The sequence below is a fragment of the Trichechus manatus genome, unplaced genomic scaffold (genome assembly GCF_000243295.1).
Source record: "Trichechus manatus latirostris isolate Lorelei unplaced genomic scaffold, TriManLat1.0 scaffold00244, whole genome shotgun sequence".
Classification (NCBI taxonomy): Eukaryota; Metazoa; Chordata; class Mammalia; order Sirenia; family Trichechidae; genus Trichechus; species Trichechus manatus.
The window spans coordinates 1,267,020-1,285,169 of record NW_004444180.1 but is presented as its reverse complement, the minus strand read 5'-3'; the positions used below and the strand labels follow the sequence as shown (position 1 = coordinate 1,285,169).

The following is an 18,150-nucleotide window of genomic DNA, read 5'->3' as shown; positions in this document are numbered from 1 at the left end:
CTCTCGTCGAGCCAGTCCGTCCAGGTGCAGCGAGGCTCACAGCCCGTGGTGGGTGATGTGGCCGAGGTGCTGGAGTGAGGGCCCGGTGTCGAGGGGCTGGAGATGGTGGTCCCCAAAGTGGGCCTGGATCCCTGGGTTGTGCTGAGTGGTGTGGTGGTCAGGGCGGGTGTGGAGGGTGTGCTGGGTGAGGCTGAACTGGCGGTGGTTGTGGGGGTCTCAGCGGTGGTTGTGGGGATCTTAGTGGTGGATGTCGGGGTCTCAGTGGTGGTTGTGGGGATCTTAGTGGTGGATGTCGGGGTCTCGGTGGTTGTGGGCGTCTCAGCGGTGGGCTGATAGGTGGTCAGGACAGTGACCCGCTCAGTGGTGCCAGGCGAGGTGGGGCGAGTCTGTGTGGTGGCTGAGGTTGAGGGTCCTGGCACCCTCGATGACAAGATGTGTGCTCTAAAGGGTGTGGTGATGGTGGTGGTGGATGAGGGGGTGGGAGTGGATGTGGGCCCCACCATTGTGGAGGTGGGTGTGGGTGTGGGTGTGGGGGTAGACGTGGGCCCTGCTGTTTTGTAGGTGGGTGTAGGGGTGGACGCAGGTCCCACCGTCATGGAGGTGGATGTGGCCATGGCGGTGGACGAGGGCCCCGCCGTCATGGTGGTGGGGGTGAGTGTGGATGCAGGTCCCGTTGTCATGGAGGTGGATGCAGAGTTGGGTGCGGGGGTGGATTCAGGTCCCGCCACCGTGGAGGCGGATGTGGCCGCAGAGGTGGCCATGGGCCCCGCGGTCGTGGATGTCGTGCCCCTGCAGTGCTGGTAGTCATTGCAGCAGAGCACACGCACGTTGTAGTTGAAGCACATGTTGAAGGGTCCCTGCTGCTCCTCGTTCCTGCAGACCAGCCCCTCCTGCAGGCTACAGTGCACCACCTGCCCGATGTGGTCCAGGCTCACCCCGGGATAGTTCTCCGCACGGCACTCGATTCTCTCAGGCGCGTGGCACAGCTTACCCCCGGCCGCCCGGATATTGTCTAATGTCTCCATGTCGCCCCCAGAAACCCCTGAAGTGGGGAAGTCCACGTCAAACCACTCAGTCCACTCGCACCTGGGCTGGCAGATGGTGGTCCCCTGGCCCGTGGTGGCTGTGGTCGTGGTTGGCTGTGACACCTGGGAGCTGGTGCTGTGGACCCCTGGAGACGTTCCCGTTGATGGGAGCACAGTGGGGCTTGATCTTGCTGTTGATGCTGGCGTGGACATCTGGGATGTTCCCCAAGTGCTGACGCTCAATGTGGTCACGTGCAGGGTTGTGTGAGTTGGAGGGACCAACGTAGAGCCTTTTGGACTGGTGGGTGTAGGAGACCCTGTGGGAGATATGGAACCCTCTGTGCCTGTGCTCTTGGTAGTGGATGTGACGAGTGTGTTGGTGGAGCTGGGTTGGGAAGTCGGCCCAGTTGAGGGGAACGGTGCTGTGGTGGTGCCAGCTACGGGGGTCCAGGTGGGTGACATGGCGGTAGTGTGTCCCCCACAGTGGCTGTAGCTGCAGCACAGAACACGGATCCTGTAGTTGTAGCACATCTGAAATGGTCCTTTCTGCTCATCATTCCTGCAGACCAGGCCAAAGCTGGTGTCACAGTGGACCTTCTGGCCCACCTGCTGGAGCGTCTTGTTAGGGTAGCTCTCGGCCTGGCATTCTATGTCCTGTGGCTGCTCACATATGTCCCCTCCTGCTCTGCGGATCTTATCGTAGGACTCGACATCACCCCCGGCCTCCTCAGACTTGGGGTAGTCCTTATCAAACCACTCTGTCCACTGGCACCTGGGCTGACAGGTGGTGGCAGCTGGGGACTCAGAGCTTGTGACCAACTGGGTTGTGGTTATGGTGGCTGAGGTCGATTGAGTTTGCAAGGTCAGTGCTGTGGTGGACTTGGAGTTTGGGGTTGACTGCAGGGTGGTTTCTCTTGTGGAGATGATCTGGGTCGAGGTGGGCAAGGACTTGGGGGAAAGTGTTTCTGTCCTGGGGGTAGGCACGGGGGTCTCTGTGGTGGATCCGGGCTGAGTGGTGACACTGGCAGACGGCCGGGGGCTGGTGTGCAGGTCTGGGGGGGTGCTGCAGGGCTCAAGTACACAGCACAGGACCCGCAGCTTGTAGTTGTGGCAGAGAGGGGGGCTCTGCTCACGGTTGAGACATGTCAGCCCCCTGGCGAGGTTACAGTCGACCCTCTGGCCCAGCTCCTCCAGGGACGTGTTGGGGAAGGCCTCCGCCCTGCACTCAATGTCCGCCGGTGCTCTGCACACCTGGTACCCCCTCTGCCTCAGTTCCACAAATGTTTCAAAGTCGCCTCCTCCCATCCCAGGCTCTGGATGGCTGCCATCATACCAGCTGGACCAGGTGCAGGCCTCCCGCACACACACGGTGGGAGTCGCCGAGGGTGTGGGCACTGAGCCTGGGAGGGAGCATCAGGGAGATAGGGGTGTCAGGGGGAGGATCTACATCAGGTGGAGGAAGGATCAGGGGAGGGGGGAGTGAGTAGGGGGGGCGTCAGGGGAAGAAGGCTTCAGGGAGAGGAGGGGCTGGGGGAAAGGGGGATCCTCCTTCACTCCTGACTGCGAGCCCTGCCCTGGTCGGGGTGACAGTATGCCCTCTGGCACCAGGGTTGGCCCCTTTGCCTCAGGGATCCAGGCGGGATCCCTAGGCCGGGCCTCAGGCTGGGTTAGGGCCATTCCTGGTTGGAGGGGTGAGTCCATGGCCAGAGCTTGGGGCAGGCCGCTCTAGGGATGGAGCAAGGTCTGGGAGGCCCCACTGTCTCCCTTTGGGGGCGGCCCCTGTCAATCATTCGGAGATGCAGCAGGAACAGCTGGGAAGGCCGTGGGGAGCTGTAGATACCGGGCAGGGGGCGGCGGCGCAGGTAGGCTGGACGGCCCCGGGCTGCCCTGGCGGCCAGCACAGATAGCTGAGTGCCTGGCTGAGTTTCTCCCGGTCGCCCAGACGCAGCCGGAGATGACGAGGGGACCCCCCCACAATGAGCCTGTGTTGGGGCCTCAGAATCACGCGCGGCCGCCCGGGACTCACTTGCTGTGGACTGCGGCGCCACCGTGGTGGTGAAGGTGAACGGCGTCGTGGGCGTGGTTCCAGGACACTCCACGGTCGCCCGGTGTATGGTCCCGTTGTCCCCGCAGACGGCGACCAGGCAGGCGCCCAGCCCGTCGGTGGTGTTATAGATCACTTCCAGGTAGCCGTACGTCCTGCCCTCGTAGGTGCACGTGCAGGCTGCGGGCGGGCAGGTGCCGGCTCACTTGGAGCCCCCAGTCCCCCAGTCCACTAGCCCCCCTACACCTCCAGCCCCCAGACAAGCCTGACCCTCCTTACCCTCGAGGATGTGCTCGCACTGGATGCCACGCGTTGTGCAGATACTGGGGGAGAGGGAAGGAGAGCTGTGGGGCCGGCGCGTAGCCCCGCCCCCGTCCCGCCTCCACCCCGCCCCCTGCCCACAGCCCTGCTTCCTGCCCTGAAGCCCCGCCCCATCCCGTCCCACAGCCCCGCCCACTGTCCACAGCCCTGCCTCCTGCCCTGAAGCCCCGCCCCATCCCCTCCCACAGCCCCGCCCACTGTCCACAGCCCTTCCTCCTGCCCTGAAGCCCCGCCCCATCCCCACTCCCGCAGCCCCGCCCCCTGTCAGCCCTGCCTCCTGCCCTGAAGCCCCGCCCCATCCCCTGTCCCGCAGCCACGCCCCCTGTCCACAGCCCTGCCTCCTGCCCTGAAGCCCCGCCCCATCCCCACTCCCGCAGCCCCGCCCCGCCCTCCCGCAGTCCCCTCACCAGCTCTGGCAGTTCTCGGTGGTGGCCACCTTCGCGCTGACCTCGTAGTAGTTCTCGTCTTCGTCGTAGCAGCCGCACTGGGCTACGCACTTCATCTGGTCCTCACTGAAGAATGGCTTGCTGGGCGGGCACTTGGGATAGCAGCCTGGAGCCGTCGGGGGAGGGCGGCTCACTCAGGACCCTTTAGCCCTTGCAGGTCAGGGGTGGGTGCTGCCCCCACCAGCCTGCAGGCTCTGTTCTCCCCTGTCCTGGGGTGGGGGGCAGGAGCAGCAGGGACTCCCCCGGGCACCGCCCTGAGCAGATGGGATGGGGCAGCCAAGAGCGCAGGGGCAGACGAGAGGGACGTCTGGACGTATCGGGGCCGCGGGGCCACAGTGGTAGGAACCCCACACTGCACCACTGGACACATCCCCCGGCTCCTGTGGACTGTCCCGAGACACCTCCCCTCCGCCTGTAGGAACCGTCTGCCCCTCACCTTCCAGGCCGGGCAGGTCAAGGAGGCAGCGCCCGCTGGGGTTCCGGCAGGTCCGCATGCAGGGGACCCCGCACGGCTGGTAGTGCCACTCACACTCCCCGTGGGGGTTGTAGTAGTCGCAGAATAAGGCTGAACACAGGAACGCAGACTCAGAGAGTGCCCCCCATCACCCTTGGTGGGCTGTGCAGCGCCTGTCCATTCCCGAAAACCTGCTCGGCGGAGGTCTTGCCCCAGGGGCTGGATCTGGGCTTGTCCCGGAAGGGCAGCGAGTCTGGGGGCGTTGGACAGCTTCATTTCTAAGCCCTGCCCTTGGAGTTCCTGTCCCTTGCTGAGCCATCTCGTTTTGGACTGACCTGTCTGGTTTTACGCAGATCTACATCTGTGCTCGTGCACACCTGTGTACGTGTGCACGCGTGTTGGGCTCCGTGTGTGTGGTGTGGGCCAGGCTCGTGGCTGGGCTCAGGGGCCGCGGCGGCTCCTGGCGTGGAGCTGCAGTCCCGCCTCCTCCCTCCTCCCACCGCCCCGCCTCCTCCCTCCCTCTGCCCCGCCTCCTCCCTCCTCCCTCCTCCCTCCTCCCTCCTCCCTCCCTCTGCCCCTTCAGCACCGCGGACAGAGCCCGACTTACGGCAGACGTCAGGGCTGCGCCAGGACACGCACACGCCCGCGTCGTGGCAGGCCTGCGCGTAGGCGGCCACGGCCGTACAGAAGCACTCGCAGTCGCCGCCCGAGTCGCAGGCGCACGCGTCGCTCACGCAGGCCTCGTAGTACTTGGTGGGGTCGACCTGTAAGCGGAGGCGGCCGCGGTGGCGTCAGCCAAGGAGCGCCCAGCCCACCCCAGCCTTTGCGTCTCAAAGCCCCACTACGGATCGGAGGTCCATGGTGCTGGGGCCAGGACTACCTTCCCTCGCTCCACCTTGACCACCCACCTGTGCACCAAGGATCTTCCTCCCCAGCAGGCTCCAGCTTCCACTGTCCCCCTCAGGCCCCCTGCATCGCGTAAACCTGATCCTGTGGCTTCCAGGTCCCAACACCACCCAAGTGTCTCTTGGTCACTCTGGCCACCCCCTCCCCTTTGCTCGCTCTGCTCCAGCCCCGCTGGCCTCCTGGCTGTCTTCTAGCCCACTGCCCTGCCCCCCTCAGCCTGTGTTGACCATTTCTTCCCTGGAATGCTACTCCCCCATAGCCACATGGCTCCCCCCATGACATTCAGGGCTCCGCTCAAAAGCCGCCTCCCAGGAGTTCCTCCCACTCCATCCCAATGCCCTGCTGTCCGAGCCCCTGTCCCACATCTAGTGTGCATCCCCTCTCAGATGTAAGCTCTGGAGGGCCGGTGCGCCCCTCACCCACGTCTGTGAGCCAAGGGCACCGCTGTGAGCCCAACACAAGGCTGCCCCCGCAGGGCACATGATAGGCCCCAGAGGCTGAGCCTGAGCCAGCACCTCTAGGGCAGGCAATTTGCTACCTGACCCCTGTGAGTGCATTAACCCTCTCCTGCTCAATGGGGAGCCGCCCAAAGCCACACACCTGCCAGGTGCATGCCCTGGTTGGACCCAGCTGGGGCCAAGGCTCTTGTTTTTGCCACCACCTCCAGACAGCCCCATCCCAGTGGGAATTGGCCTTGTCCCACTCCTAATCATGAAGGATTCTCAGTGCCGTGAGCAGGGAAACCAGGGGGGTGTTAATCACCTCTGGAGAGACAGACTGCTGAAAGCAGCTTTGGGGCTCTCATCCCAGCAAAGACACATTAGCTGCAAACTCTTCCTTCATAAGCCTCCCTCCTCTTGTTATCCTTGAAAGTCTGGAGTTAGGAAACTGTGTTTGTAAGCGGCCACTTAAAACTTTGTTAAAATGAAGTGTTTACCAGGGCCTGCGAGATGGGGAGTGAGGAGTTATTGTTTAATGGGTACAGAGTTTGTTTGGAGTGATGGAAAAGTTTTAGATGGATTGTAGTGATCATAGCACAAGTAGAACTGCCCCGTAGGGTTTCCAAGGAGCAGCTGATGGATTTGAACTGCTGACCTTTGGTTAGCAGCTCATCTCTTAACCACTGTGCCACCAGGGCTCCCAGGGTACTTAGTGCTGCTGAATTTTACCCTTAAAAATGGTTAAAATGGTAAATTTTATGTTACATGTATTTTACCACAAAAAAAAAAAAAAATAAAATGACTTGATTTTTTAAAAGGAGTCTCTCCCTAAGGCCTTTGTGTGGTGGGGCTGACAGGGGCACTCCAACCTTCCTTGTTAGTTCTGGGGTTCGGGCATCTCAGGGTGTGGGGGACGGTGGTGAGGTCAGCTTGTGCAGCCCCTGCTCCAGGGTCCTCTTGTCTGCAGTCACCCACACCAGCAGCCTGTGACTGGGGACCTGTGGCCCATTTCCAGGGGGAGGGAGACTGAGGTTTTGCTTAGGAAGTGGCTGGAAAGTAGGGGAGACCTGGCCATGGTCTGTGCTGGGCCTGGGAACTGCCTGGTGGGAGGTTCACCCCCATGACCCGGGTTATGGGCTGAATTGTGTCTCCCAAAAGCTTATGTGGAAGTTCTAACCCTGTACCTGTGAATATGACCCTATTTGGAAATAGAGTTTCTTTTGTTATGCTAATGAGGACACACTGGAGTAGGGTGGATCCTAAACCTCATCCCTTCCGGGTGCTGTTAGCTCTGACTCATAGAAACCCCACGTACACCAGAACGAAACGTGGTCCTGTCCTGCGTCATCTTCATGCCATTGGTGTGTTTGAGTGGTGTCTTATAAAAAGAGAATAGACACAGACATGCTCAGGGGGAAGATGTGCCAGGTGAGGACTGTCTACAAGCAAAGGAATGCCAAGGATCACGGGCAGACACCAGACACCAGGAGAGAGACCACAGGAGGAACCGGCCCAGCCGAGACCCTGATTTGGACTTCTAGCCTCCAGACCATGAGACAATACAGCCACCCCTTTGTGGTGTTTGTGGGGATGGCAGCCCCAGGAGACGGAGACACTCCATGAACCCAGCACTGTGCGTGGGCTCTGGTCAGTCAAGGCCGCCCTGAACGTCTGCTTTGTGCCCAGCCCTGCCCAGCCCTGCTTCCCCCGGGAAGGAAAGGGCACATCCCCTGCCCTGCCGGCTCTTCCCCAGGCTCCTTCCTGCCGAGCCCCAGCTGTCCTGATCCCCACCTGAGACCGGCATGCGGCGAACGTGGCGCCGTGGAGGATGCTGCACTGCTTCTGGGCCCAGGACTTGCGGTACGGGTTGGCGGTGCAAGGGTCCCTGGGGGCGAGGGCGTCCGGGCAGGACGGTGAGAACTTCCAGCTGTTGCCGAACTCCAGCACGTCGCCCACCACGGACTGGCTCCGCGTGGTGAAGTCGTTGACGGCGTTGCTGTCGAAGTTGCCGCACAGCCCACACACTTTCCCCTGCAGACAGGTGAGGACAGATGGAGTGTGCGGAACTGGGACCACACACAGGTTCACCCATGGGAGGTGGCATGGAGCCTGGCCTGGGGTGACTGCGCGGAACCTGGTGCCCCAGGCAGCCCCCCAGGGACTTGCAGGAGGACGAGGTGCCCAGTGAATTAGCTGGGCAGCTGGGCAGGCACCTGCTCCTCCATTGAAGCCCTCAGCCCAGCTGAGGGCTGTGCTGGGCTGGGCAGCCACTTTACCAACAAGATGGTTCCCCAAGGCACCTGTTGATTGGTTAGGTCTCTGTCCTGCCCCTCCGAGGAACCCTGTGGTGTGCCTGGCCTCACCTCAGCCCTGGGCCTTTCCAGGTGAGGACCAGGCCATCAGCATTTGCCAGGTGCAGGGCTCTGTCACCTCCTCTTAGGTGGGTTCCAGGGCAGCTATGACTGTGCCTGGCCAGCCTGCGCTCACCTTGTAGCCCTGGTGCAGCCTGATGAACACGCTGGTCTTCCGGTCCCACGACACGACCAGCCCACCTCGGGTCTCGATGACCAGGTAGATGCCCATGTAGCGGATCTTGTAGGCTGGGTCTCCACCAGGCCCCCTCTCCACCACCTTCATGTGCCCCTCGGTGAGGATCAGTTCGTAGCTCTGCAGAGCAAGGTGAGGGCTGCAGGGAGCCGAGGGGCAGCTGTCGGGGCAGGAGCTGACCTACAGCCCCTGGAAAGGACCGAGCCACAGGCAAGCCAGCCCAGCTTTAAGGGTGAGCTGGGCTGCTGAGATCCTCCCAGTGAAGTGAGGTGAGGGATTGGCAGGAAGGGTTAACTCGGCAGGCCTGGGTTGTCCAAACCCTACTCTTTCCAAAGGAAGGTCTGCCCTGAATGGGCTCCTGGGAGGGGACCTCTAAGCTTGGAGTGTCCCATCTGATGAGAATGTCTTTGTTTACCTGGGGCAGTGGGAAAGACGGAGGAGAGACAAAGAGAGGACAGGGGTAGGCTCTGGGACAACAGAAGCAGAGCACGGAGTGACACAGTCACAAGCCAGGGGACGCGGGAAGCCACCAGCAGCTGGAAATGACAAGAAGGGTCCTTCCCCAGAGCCTCCGGGGGGAGTGTGGCCCTGCTGGCACCCCAAATTCAGACTCCCAGCCTCCAGAACTGAGAGAACAAGTCCCAGTTGTTTTCAGCTGCCTGGTTTGTGATAACATGTTACAGCAGCCCCAGAAGCAAGAATACCCCGAGAGCCTGTGGGGTAGGTGAAGCCCATTCAGAAGACTTCCCTGGGGGTGGAGCCAAAGGCTGGGATGCTCCCGGAGGGTGGCTCTCGGGCCGCAGAGGGCGGGAGAGGCCCTCGGACAGCTGCCCTCACCTCCAGGAAGACTTTGATGGCCTTGGAGCAGGTGACGCCAGTGGTCCCACAGGGGATGTTCTCGGTGATGATCCGGAAGGTTCCATTGGCGGTGGTGGTGGCCCCGCAGTAGTCCTGGGATGGGAAGAGGTGGGCATGAGCGGCCGGCGTTGGGGGCCTGGGCGTGGACGGCCCGGGGGAGCGAGGCGGGTGGGGTGGCGCACCTGGGCCAGCATGTACTCGCAGCTGCCTTCAAAGCTGTACCGCTCACCATCGAAGGTGATGAAGTGCCCGTCCCCGTAAGCCACACAGGTGCCCAGGCAGGGCTGGTCGGTACACTCCCACCGCCGGCGCCGGCATGTGCTGCGGGGGTGGGGGCACGCCCTGCTCACCAGGAGGGCCCAGGACAGGAGCCCCCAGCCGCCCTAGCTGTACCCTGGCCAGTCACTCCCCAGTGGCGGGGCCTCAGCCAGTCACTTATCCTCCCGAAACTCAGCTCCATCACCCGCAAGATGGGACCGAGGTGAGGCCCTGCAGTTTGTTAAGAGGATAAGGGGGGGGTGGGCAGTGGCCCTGGTGTCGGTTATAACCTCGCGGTGCCCCCAGCCCCTGAGCTAGAAGGGCCGATGATCCTGGGTGTCAGTTTTGACCAGGCCGTGATTGGCTGGGCTCAGAGGCTGTGGCCCTGGGCACGTTCCAGAGGACAAGCCGGACACTGCCTCTGGGGGCATTCTGAGGCCTCGGCCGCTCCTCTGCCTCCTGCAGACGCCCCGCCTCCCTGGCCAGCCATTTCTCTGTCACTGTCCTTCCCTGTGTCTGCTCCAGCAAAGGGACCTTCCCACCCACCCCGATGCCTCCTGACCCTGCACCCACCAGGTGTTGCAGTCGACCCTGATGGTGTCCCCGGGCTGGTAGGTGGCCTCATTGTGCACACAGGGGCAGTCCTCCTCGGCCACGCACCCCCCGCTGCCGTCTGACACCAGCCCCGGGGGACAGACACAACCGGAGACACAGTGGGTGCTGTACTGTGGGGACAGGCAGGCATGGTCAGGGGGAGGGGGCAGCCTGCAGGAGCCTCAGGAGCTCGCCTGCCCCCACCCCCCCATGCTAGGCACACCATGGTGAGGGGACACGGTGCAATCCTGGGGCCCAGGCGAAGGGACAGGTCCTCCGCTCAGCCCCAAGGGCATGTGTTGTGAGCGGGGCGGGGGGGGGTGCATAAAGGGGTAGGGTGCCCAAGTGTCAGCAAGCCCCGGGCCCAGGAATGAGCCAAGGACATTGGGAGTGGCGGTGTGGCTGTCCCCACCCCCTGCAGGCCACTCACACAGTCCACATCGAGCGTGTGGCAGCTCCGAAGGCACTCAGCCCCGAGGGACCCCACCGAGGCATTGCTGCAGTCCACATACACCATGGGGGCCACGCACCCTAGGCGGGGACAGCAGGCTGCCAGGGGCCTGGAGAGGGAGGCCCTGGGCACCCCGAGACTGCCAACCTCGAGCCTGGCTGTTCGGCCCAGTGGCATCTCCCATCCCGTCTGACCACCCAGCACCCTGCAGACCTGGGAGGTGTGCCCCAGCCCCATGGGGAAGCCCCTGCCCTCTCCAGGAGCGCCAGAGGCAGGGGCCAGGGTGGGGGACCATCCAGGGGCCAGCGCAGGGCTCAGGCAGGGTGAGGGCCTGGGGGTGTCAGGCATTACCCGTGCTCCTCTGCTCCGGGGCTCCGAGGCAGCTCAGCTTCCCCCCAGTGCACGAGCTACGAGAGACGGAAGGATAGATGGACAATGGGAGCCCACTGGCTCTGCCCCTCCACAGACCCTGAACCCCACCGGGCTCACAGCGCCCCCTGCCCGGGGCCTGCACTGGGGCTCCACAGAGGCCTGAGGATGTTGCCCACCAAGGTGGCCGTGAAGACCCAACACCCGGGGAAATACAGGAAGGGAGGAGCGCAGGGACGTGCGGGGAGGCCCTTGACTCTAGAAGGAAAGGCCTTGTGCGGCCAGAGCTAGGGTGGAGTGGGGACCTCCTCCTGGGCTGCAGTTTGGTCTTGTGGGTGAGGGGGGCCCTGTTGAGGGACCCACTGTGCTCCCCACCTGCCCCACCTCCACCCCTGTGGACCCTATACCCCCAGAGCACCCCCTGAGCTAGGAAAGCGTGCCCCCTCTCTACAGACAGGCTTGTGTTGGGGCAAGTGGTCCTCCTGTGCTCCTGTCCCCTCCCTGGGGTGGCCCCGTGGTATTTAGAGGCCCTCAGGGAGTGGAGCGGGGGCGTAGCAGCTCCCTGACGCCTGGGAGGGGGAAAGGACGTTGCGCAGGAGGCGGGGACTGGCAAGGGACTGTGGTGGGGCCCAGCAGAGGCCACCGGCATGGGGGGGGAGGGGCAGGGGGTGTGCCTGGCTCTGCGCCTGCCGGGGAGGAAGCTATCTGCAGGAGGAGCCCAGCCTGCGGTTTGCAGCACTGTCAATGCAGGGGTTTTGCTCCTGGCACATCTCCTCCTCCCTGTGGAGGCTCTGAGCACACCAGGCGGGACCCCCTGCAGCCCTGCACCCCCTAAGTGAACGGACACCTAGTGGAAATGCAGTGAGGGCATTCAGAGCCTCCCTGCTGGGACCCCCACCGGCCTCTCATGTCTTCACTCCACCCCAAGCCTTTGTCTCAGGGCGAGGCAGGGGCTGATGGAGGGGCAGTCTCCTGCCCCCCACCATCTCCTGTCCCCCTACCCCTACCCTCAGCGAGGGGCTGGTGACGGAGCTTGGAGGAAGACGCCGCGCCCCCCACCGGTGGTACCCCTTACCACACCACGCCGTTGTCATGCAAGACCTCGCCCGGGGCCACCATGGTGCTGTGCAGGTAGCAGGGACACGCCTCGGCAGGCACGCACGCGCCAGCCTCGTCCAGGTAGGTGCCCACCGGGCAGGTACAGCCGTCCACGGGCACGAAGGAGACACCGCAGGTGACATCAGCCTCACTGAGGGCGCGGCAGGTGGGCTGGCAGGCGTCCACCACGTACTCATAGCTCTGCGACTTGGGGCAGCTGGTCATGTACTTGGCTGGAGCGGGGGGTGTGCAGAGTGGTCAGAGTGGGCTGGAGTCGGGGGGCAGAGTGGTCAGAGCGGGCTGGAGTCGGGGGGCAGAGTGGTCAGAGCGGGCTGGAGTCGGGGGGCAGAGTGGTCAGAGCGGGCTGGAGTGGGGGTGCAGAGTGGTCAGAGCGGGCTGGAGTGGGGGGGCAGAGTGGTCAGAGCGGGCTGGAGTGGGGGTGCAGGGTGGTCAGAGCGGGCTGGAGTCGGGGTGCAGAGTGGTCAGAGCGGGCTGGAGTCGGGAGGCAGAGTGGTCAGAGCGGGCTGGAGTGGGGGTGCAGAGTGGTCAGAGCGGGCTGGAGTGGGGGGGCAGAGTGGTCAGAGCGGGCTGGAGTGGGGGGGGCAGGGTGGTCAGAGCAGGCAGCCTGGCTCTAGCCCACGCTTCCCCCCTCCCTGGCTGTTGTTTTAGCTTCTCATGCCTCAGTTTCTCCCTCTGTGAAATGGGACTTGCAAGCATGCAAGGTTCCTGTGAGAGCCAGCAAGAAGGCACCAAGCTCTTGGCTGAGGATTCAGCTGGGGTTTGCCACAGTCACTGCCTGCCCACAAAGGAGCCAGCCTGGGGTGTCCCTACTTGCCCTTCCCGGCTGACGTGATGGGGGTAGGTCAGCACCTTGGGGCAGGTGGTCACAGGCTTCACTGCAGAGACCCCAGGAAGAGGGGACTTGGGACGCTCGTGGGCACAGAGCTGTGCCGTCCTTACTGGGGTCCTCATGGGAAACCCCAGCCTAGGGCTCCTCTTCATCCCCACTGCTGGTGTGCGTCCCCAAACCTCGGCCTCCCCCTCCTTGTCTGCAGGATCTGGAGCTGCATGGCTGGGGTGGGACACGTGGAGCGTGTGCACGAGCCCCCGGGGGACACCGGCGGCCGGGCAGCCGACACTCACCACAGACGCCGTCCCTCCAGCCGCGCAGCAGCACGCCCTTGGCGGCGCAGGTGTGCACGTAGGCCGACAGGGCCGCACACAGGCAGTCCTCACTCTTCTCACAGTTGCACGTGTCGAACATGCAGTTCTGGGGGCAGGGGGCTGTCAGGGCACTGCCTGTGACCCCAGCCCACGCGATTCCCTCCCAGAGCCCCGACCAGGTGCTCTGCCCCATCCCTGCCCCTGAGGAGCAGCGATGTCTGTGAGGGAGGTGGCGGGAATGCGTGGCAGGAAGGATGCCTGGGGGTGCGGGGGGTGTGGGGGGCACCTGGTGGGGGGCAGCTTGCATTTTGGATGCATGAATCTGGTTGTGCTGCTCCTGAGGGGCAGGGTGGGGGGCAGACTCGGGGCAGGAGACCAGTGGGGAGGGGCTAGACTGGTGGTAAGGGAGGGGGGTGGTGCCCAGGCCCTGGAAGGGTGGACATGGAGGGCAGAGGCCTGCTCGGGGTTTATACCTGGAGACCCTCCCTGGGGGGCAGAGGCCTGTGCATGGCAGGGATTTAGGTTTCCAGGAAGAGAGCTGCCCAATGGGTGGGCAGGGCTGGCTGTCCCACCGGTTGGGATGGAGGGGGTACATGAGAGAAGTCCCCAAATGTGAGTCGTGAGGTGAGAGGCTTGGGTGGGACAGTTCAGGGCCAGGAGGTCCCTCCCTCATCCCCCGCCCCCCCCACCCATGCTGCGGGGTGGAGCTCACCGTGTGGAAAGGTGCAGGGTTGACAGTGGAATGGCAGGGGGCGAAGAACCCAGCGGGGTCGGTCAGCAGGGCGCACCAGTGCTGGGCGTATTTCTCTGAGGTGGGGGCGTGGGGGGCCACAGTCACCCTCTCGCTACCCTGCACCTGCCCAACCCCCGCAGCCCCAACTCCTCAAACGCAGGCTGGGGGGGCCCTCTCCCCTGGGAATGTGGATTGGAATTTGGGGCTCAGAGAAGAGAGGGGGACGCCATCTACCATTCCATGTGGTGCTGCTTCTGGGGAAGAGGAGATGCTCTTCCGCCCTGCCCCAGCCCTGCACCTTCCACCCCTCCCTGCCGTGCTTACACCCTCCTTCCTGCCTGCCTGCACACCTGCCTGTGGGGTCCTCCAAGCCCTGCCCCCGGGGGCCCCCATGGCCCCGCCAGCCCAGTTGGGGTACCATTCTCCACGCTGAGGGAGCAGGGGTCCTCGAAGCTGTTCTTGGCATTGGGGCAGGCGGCCTGGGTCTTCCAGGTGTTGGCGAAGGCCGCACCCGTGCCCTCCACCACCCCGCTGAGGGCTGTGAAGTCGTCTGCCTGGTTCTGGTTGAAATTCCCACACAGGCCTGGTGGCCGGGTGGGCAGGGGAGAGCATCAGCCGGTGTCCGGCCTGGCCCGGTCTCCCTGGCCTGCCAGGAGCTGAAGCCGACTGGCCGGAAAAACCCTTCCAGGATTTTCTCTTCCAGAAATGTCTGCAGACAAGCCCTGGTGGGGGTCAGTCCTTCCCAACGCTGCCTGAGCCGGGACAACAAGGCTCCCTCTTGTCCACCAAGCCACCTCCCCATTGCCGGCCCGATGTCGGCGAGCTCTGGCTGGCTGTGCCTGTCCATCCCCTGGGGGCCCGGGCCTTTCAAATGCAGCCCCACCCGCACCTTCCGCAGGCAGCGGAACTGGTCCCGGCTCCCCCCCAAGTTGCCAGTGGGGCCTCACCGCATGTCTGGCCGCGGTGGGCCGGGTCCAGCTGGAGGTAGACCTGCATGAGGGGCACCAGCTGTACCTGCAGCTGCAGGCCGAGCCCCGTCTGCACCAGGACGAAGAAGGAAGAGGGTCTGAAGGCCTTCAAGTCGGCTGGCGGGGGTGGGGGCAAACGGAAAGCCATCAGAGACCACATGGAGGCCTGGGTACGCTCCCGGCTCGCCTCCCCACCAGCTGGACAAGTGCTTTTCCCCCTGTGTTCCTGGGGGGCTTTGCAGGTGGGACAGGCCCCACTGCTGAAGAGGTCGTGCTAGGGCAGGACCAAGACACGTGGTCAACCCGGCGGTCCCACCACAGAGCCACCCACAGCTGCCATCTTTGTGGGCTGCCCAAGCCAGCACCAGTTGTGAGTGAGGCCGACACTCCCCCAGAGGGTGGGGCCCTGACCCAAGTCTCTGCAGCCACGGGGGGACCATTGTCACCCCCACTCTGCGGACGGGAAACTGGTCCATGGGACTTTCTGGAACTGCCCAAAGCCACAAAGACACCTTGGTGGATTGGCCCAGGCGCTGGGAGCTGCCCACTGCTGTGGAGGCTCCACATCCAGGCAGGGACATCTGGCCAGGTGTGGAGTGACCGGGCTATTTAGGGAGCCAAGTACCTGTTGACACTGGCAGCTGGGTGTAGATGGAGTTCATGAACACCGCGCCATTGGCCTGAATCCGGATGGCCTAGTGAGAGGGGGGTGGGACCTCAGTGAGTGCCGGGAGTAGGGGAAGACAGTGCCTGTCCACTGGGCACCCCAGCCCCGCTCCACAGATGGGGGAGCAGTCACCCCACCGGCCGCAGAGCCGGAGGAGAGCTTAGGCCTCTGAACCTTGGTCCAGCTCTAGAACTGCCCTGGAGAAGTGGCTGCCATTTGGGGCCGTGCAAGCCTCAATTTCCTCTCCATCTGTCTGTCCCTCTGTCTCTCCATCTCTCCACCTGTCTGTCTATCTCTTCATCTCTCCACCTGTCTGTCTCTCCATCTGTCCACCTGTCCGTTTCTCCCGTCTGTCTGTTCACCTGTCTGTCTCTTCATCTGTCCATCTGTCTGTCTCTCACTTGTCTCTCTCCACGTGTCTGTTTCTCCACCTGTCTCTTCATCTGTCCACCTGTCCGTCTCTCACTTGTCTGTCTCTCCACCTGTCTGTTTCTCCATCTGTCCACCTGTCTGTTTCTCCATCTGTCCATCTGTCTGTCTCTTCATCTGTCCTCCTGTCTGTCTCTCCATCTGTCTCCATCTCTCCACCTGTCTATCTCAGTCCCTTTCTGCCCGTCCCCTTCTCTCTGTGCCATCTCTATGGCTGTGGCTGGCTCTTACCATGTCCCCGCCCTGCAGGCTGAGGGTCACCGACTTGAGGCAGCTCTCGGTGTCTGTCATGCCACACCTCCGCAGCTCGGCCAGCACAGTGAAGGTGCTGTTAGCAAAACTCTGATGACAAAGCCACAGACGCGTTGGGGACAGCCGGTCCCCGAGGGGGTGGGTAGGGCTGCTTGTGGGCATGTGGGAGCCCTGGCATGCCCGCACAGGCCGGGAAGGTGATGGCCCCCAAGTGAAGTGGCCTCTGGCACCTGCGGGCACCTCCGGGTTCTGGGCCACTGGGAGAGCATGAGCCCAGGGTCCTCCCTCTCAGGACTCAGCCACCATGCTGGCACACCCCGTAAGGCCCTTCCCGGGACAGGAGCTGAGGGGCACAGAGCCCATCCACGCACCTTGGACAAGATGTAGCTGCAGTCCCCATGCAGGTCATAGAGCTTCTCATCATATGTGGAGATGTGGGCACCCCCCTGCACAGAGCAGGTGCCCGGGCACGGGAGGTCCTTGCACTGCCACCGTCCCCCGGAGCAGGTACTGGGGGAAGGGGAGGCTGTGAGTGGGGAGAGCGATGGGGGGAGGAGGCAGACCCCAGCCCTCAGGCACCCCCACTACCCAGGACGAGGGCCAGCGGGGCAGGCCGGGGGGATGTACCAGGAGCTGCAGCTGGTGGCAAAGGCAGCCCCCGGGGCGTAGGTGCGACCACCGTAGGTGCAGGGGCACTGCTGCAGGGGCACGCAGCCTGAGTGGGTGACGTCATCCAGCACCGTGCCTGGGGGGTGGAGGGGGCCGTGGGCGGTTGGGAGGACCAGCCTGGTCTGCACAGCAAATGGGCTGCTCCTACCCTACTGCGCAGGTGAGGGACTGAACCCAGGTGTGGCTCACCTGTCCGAGGCCACAGAGCAGCCAGTGGGGGCTTGAGTTACCACCTGTGACCACCTGCCTCCAAGAAGGGGAGTCCGAGGGGACAAGCCCTCTCCCCGCTCCGGGGCTCCTTGGGGACGGAGCCCTGGACCTGGAGTGTGCGCTCTGCCCCAGCCATGCCAGGTTTGGACAAGCTCCAAGCTGCTCTGTGCCTCAGTTTCCCTGCCGGTTCCGAGGGGCCCATGGTGCCTGCTCCGTACCCCCCCCCCCTCCGATCAGCATGACTCCTGCGGGGAATCGTTGGGGGAAGGTGACTCCTGGACCAATCAGCCTCGACCAGCATCGGGCATTGGGAACACAATGACCCTGGAGGCAGGACAGATGGGCAGGGGCTGTCCTGGGAGAGGGGCTGGTGACCTGCCTGGGGGACAGAAGCAGCCGTCCTCGCAGTGGTCCTCACAGAGCTGGGCGCGCTCAGGGTTGGAGCAGGTGTTGGCACAGGGCGAGCCACACTCCTGGTGCTGCATGCCCACCGGGCACTTCTGGGCTGCAGCTGGAGGGAGGGAGGGAGGGAGGGAGGGAGGCGCTGGGCCGAGCAGCTGCACAGGGCGCGTGGGCGGCCCGAGAGCCCACCAGGGCCCCGCTGGAGGTGTTCCCTGCACTGACAGAGCCTCTGCCCCACCTTCTGTGCCACCAAGAGGTCCCCCCGAAAACCATGGCTAGGGTCCAAGGAGCGGGCAGATGTCCACTTCTCAGGCAGCTGCAAGCCCACCTGTCCGCTCCCTCAGCTGCCTCCCGGGTCAGGTAGGAGGCGTGGAGAGCCCAGGGCCCAGCACCTCCTGGGTCAGCCCTCCCTGTGCCCACCTGAGGGCCCAGCTGCCCTGCACATCCCCCTCCCCACCCCCTTCCTCCCTCTCCTGCCCTTTTGCTCGTGGGCTCCACCTGCCCCGTCTCCCCCCACCCCCACCCCACCGTGGGACACTCACAGCAGAGGTCGGGGCCCCTCCAGTTCTGTGGCTGGCCTCCCGCGTGGGCGCACTGGCGGGAGTACTCGGCAAAGGTGGCACACGGGCAGCTGGGGCAGCGGCACAGGTCTTGGGCGCAGGAGGCCACATACGGGTCAGGGTCCACCAGCTCGTTGCACTGGGTGAAGGCTGGGCCGAGCAGGGTGCGGCTGCACACATCCTCCTGGGGAGCATGGTGGGGCTGGGCACTGCAGGCAGCCCCTTGGCCCCTCCGCCCACCTCCAGAGATGATGGCCACGGTGGCCGTGCCCAGACCGCAGCCAC

General features: G+C 64.0%; 1 protein-coding gene across 1 annotated transcript in view; it reads right to left on the bottom strand.

The window, feature by feature from the left end:
• Window positions 1-18,150, bottom strand: part of MUC5B (mucin 5B, oligomeric mucus/gel-forming) — a 47,861-nt gene that overhangs the window by 15,877 nt on the left and 13,834 nt on the right. Inside the window, exons 14-37 of the mRNA XM_023724405.1 lie at window positions 17,848-18,046; window positions 17,280-17,408; window positions 16,652-16,769; window positions 16,396-16,534; window positions 16,004-16,114; window positions 15,302-15,371; window positions 14,656-14,793; window positions 14,127-14,291; window positions 13,688-13,782; window positions 12,955-13,081; window positions 11,789-12,044; window positions 10,696-10,751; window positions 10,324-10,424; window positions 9,873-10,024; window positions 9,224-9,362; window positions 9,021-9,134; window positions 8,124-8,303; window positions 7,428-7,667; window positions 4,898-5,054; window positions 4,273-4,401; window positions 3,798-3,942; window positions 3,349-3,392; window positions 3,052-3,249; window positions 13-2,419 (exon numbers count right to left, since the gene is read on the bottom strand). Of these exons, the coding sequence (XP_023580173.1) occupies window positions 13-2,419; window positions 3,052-3,249; window positions 3,349-3,392; window positions 3,798-3,942; window positions 4,273-4,401; window positions 4,898-5,054; window positions 7,428-7,667; window positions 8,124-8,303; window positions 9,021-9,134; window positions 9,224-9,362; window positions 9,873-10,024; window positions 10,324-10,424; window positions 10,696-10,751; window positions 11,789-12,044; window positions 12,955-13,081; window positions 13,688-13,782; window positions 14,127-14,291; window positions 14,656-14,793; window positions 15,302-15,371; window positions 16,004-16,114; window positions 16,396-16,534; window positions 16,652-16,769; window positions 17,280-17,408; window positions 17,848-18,046 (5,609 nt within the window). The remainder of the gene's footprint in view (window positions 1-12; window positions 2,420-3,051; window positions 3,250-3,348; window positions 3,393-3,797; window positions 3,943-4,272; window positions 4,402-4,897; window positions 5,055-7,427; window positions 7,668-8,123; window positions 8,304-9,020; window positions 9,135-9,223; window positions 9,363-9,872; window positions 10,025-10,323; window positions 10,425-10,695; window positions 10,752-11,788; window positions 12,045-12,954; window positions 13,082-13,687; window positions 13,783-14,126; window positions 14,292-14,655; window positions 14,794-15,301; window positions 15,372-16,003; window positions 16,115-16,395; window positions 16,535-16,651; window positions 16,770-17,279; window positions 17,409-17,847; window positions 18,047-18,150) is intronic.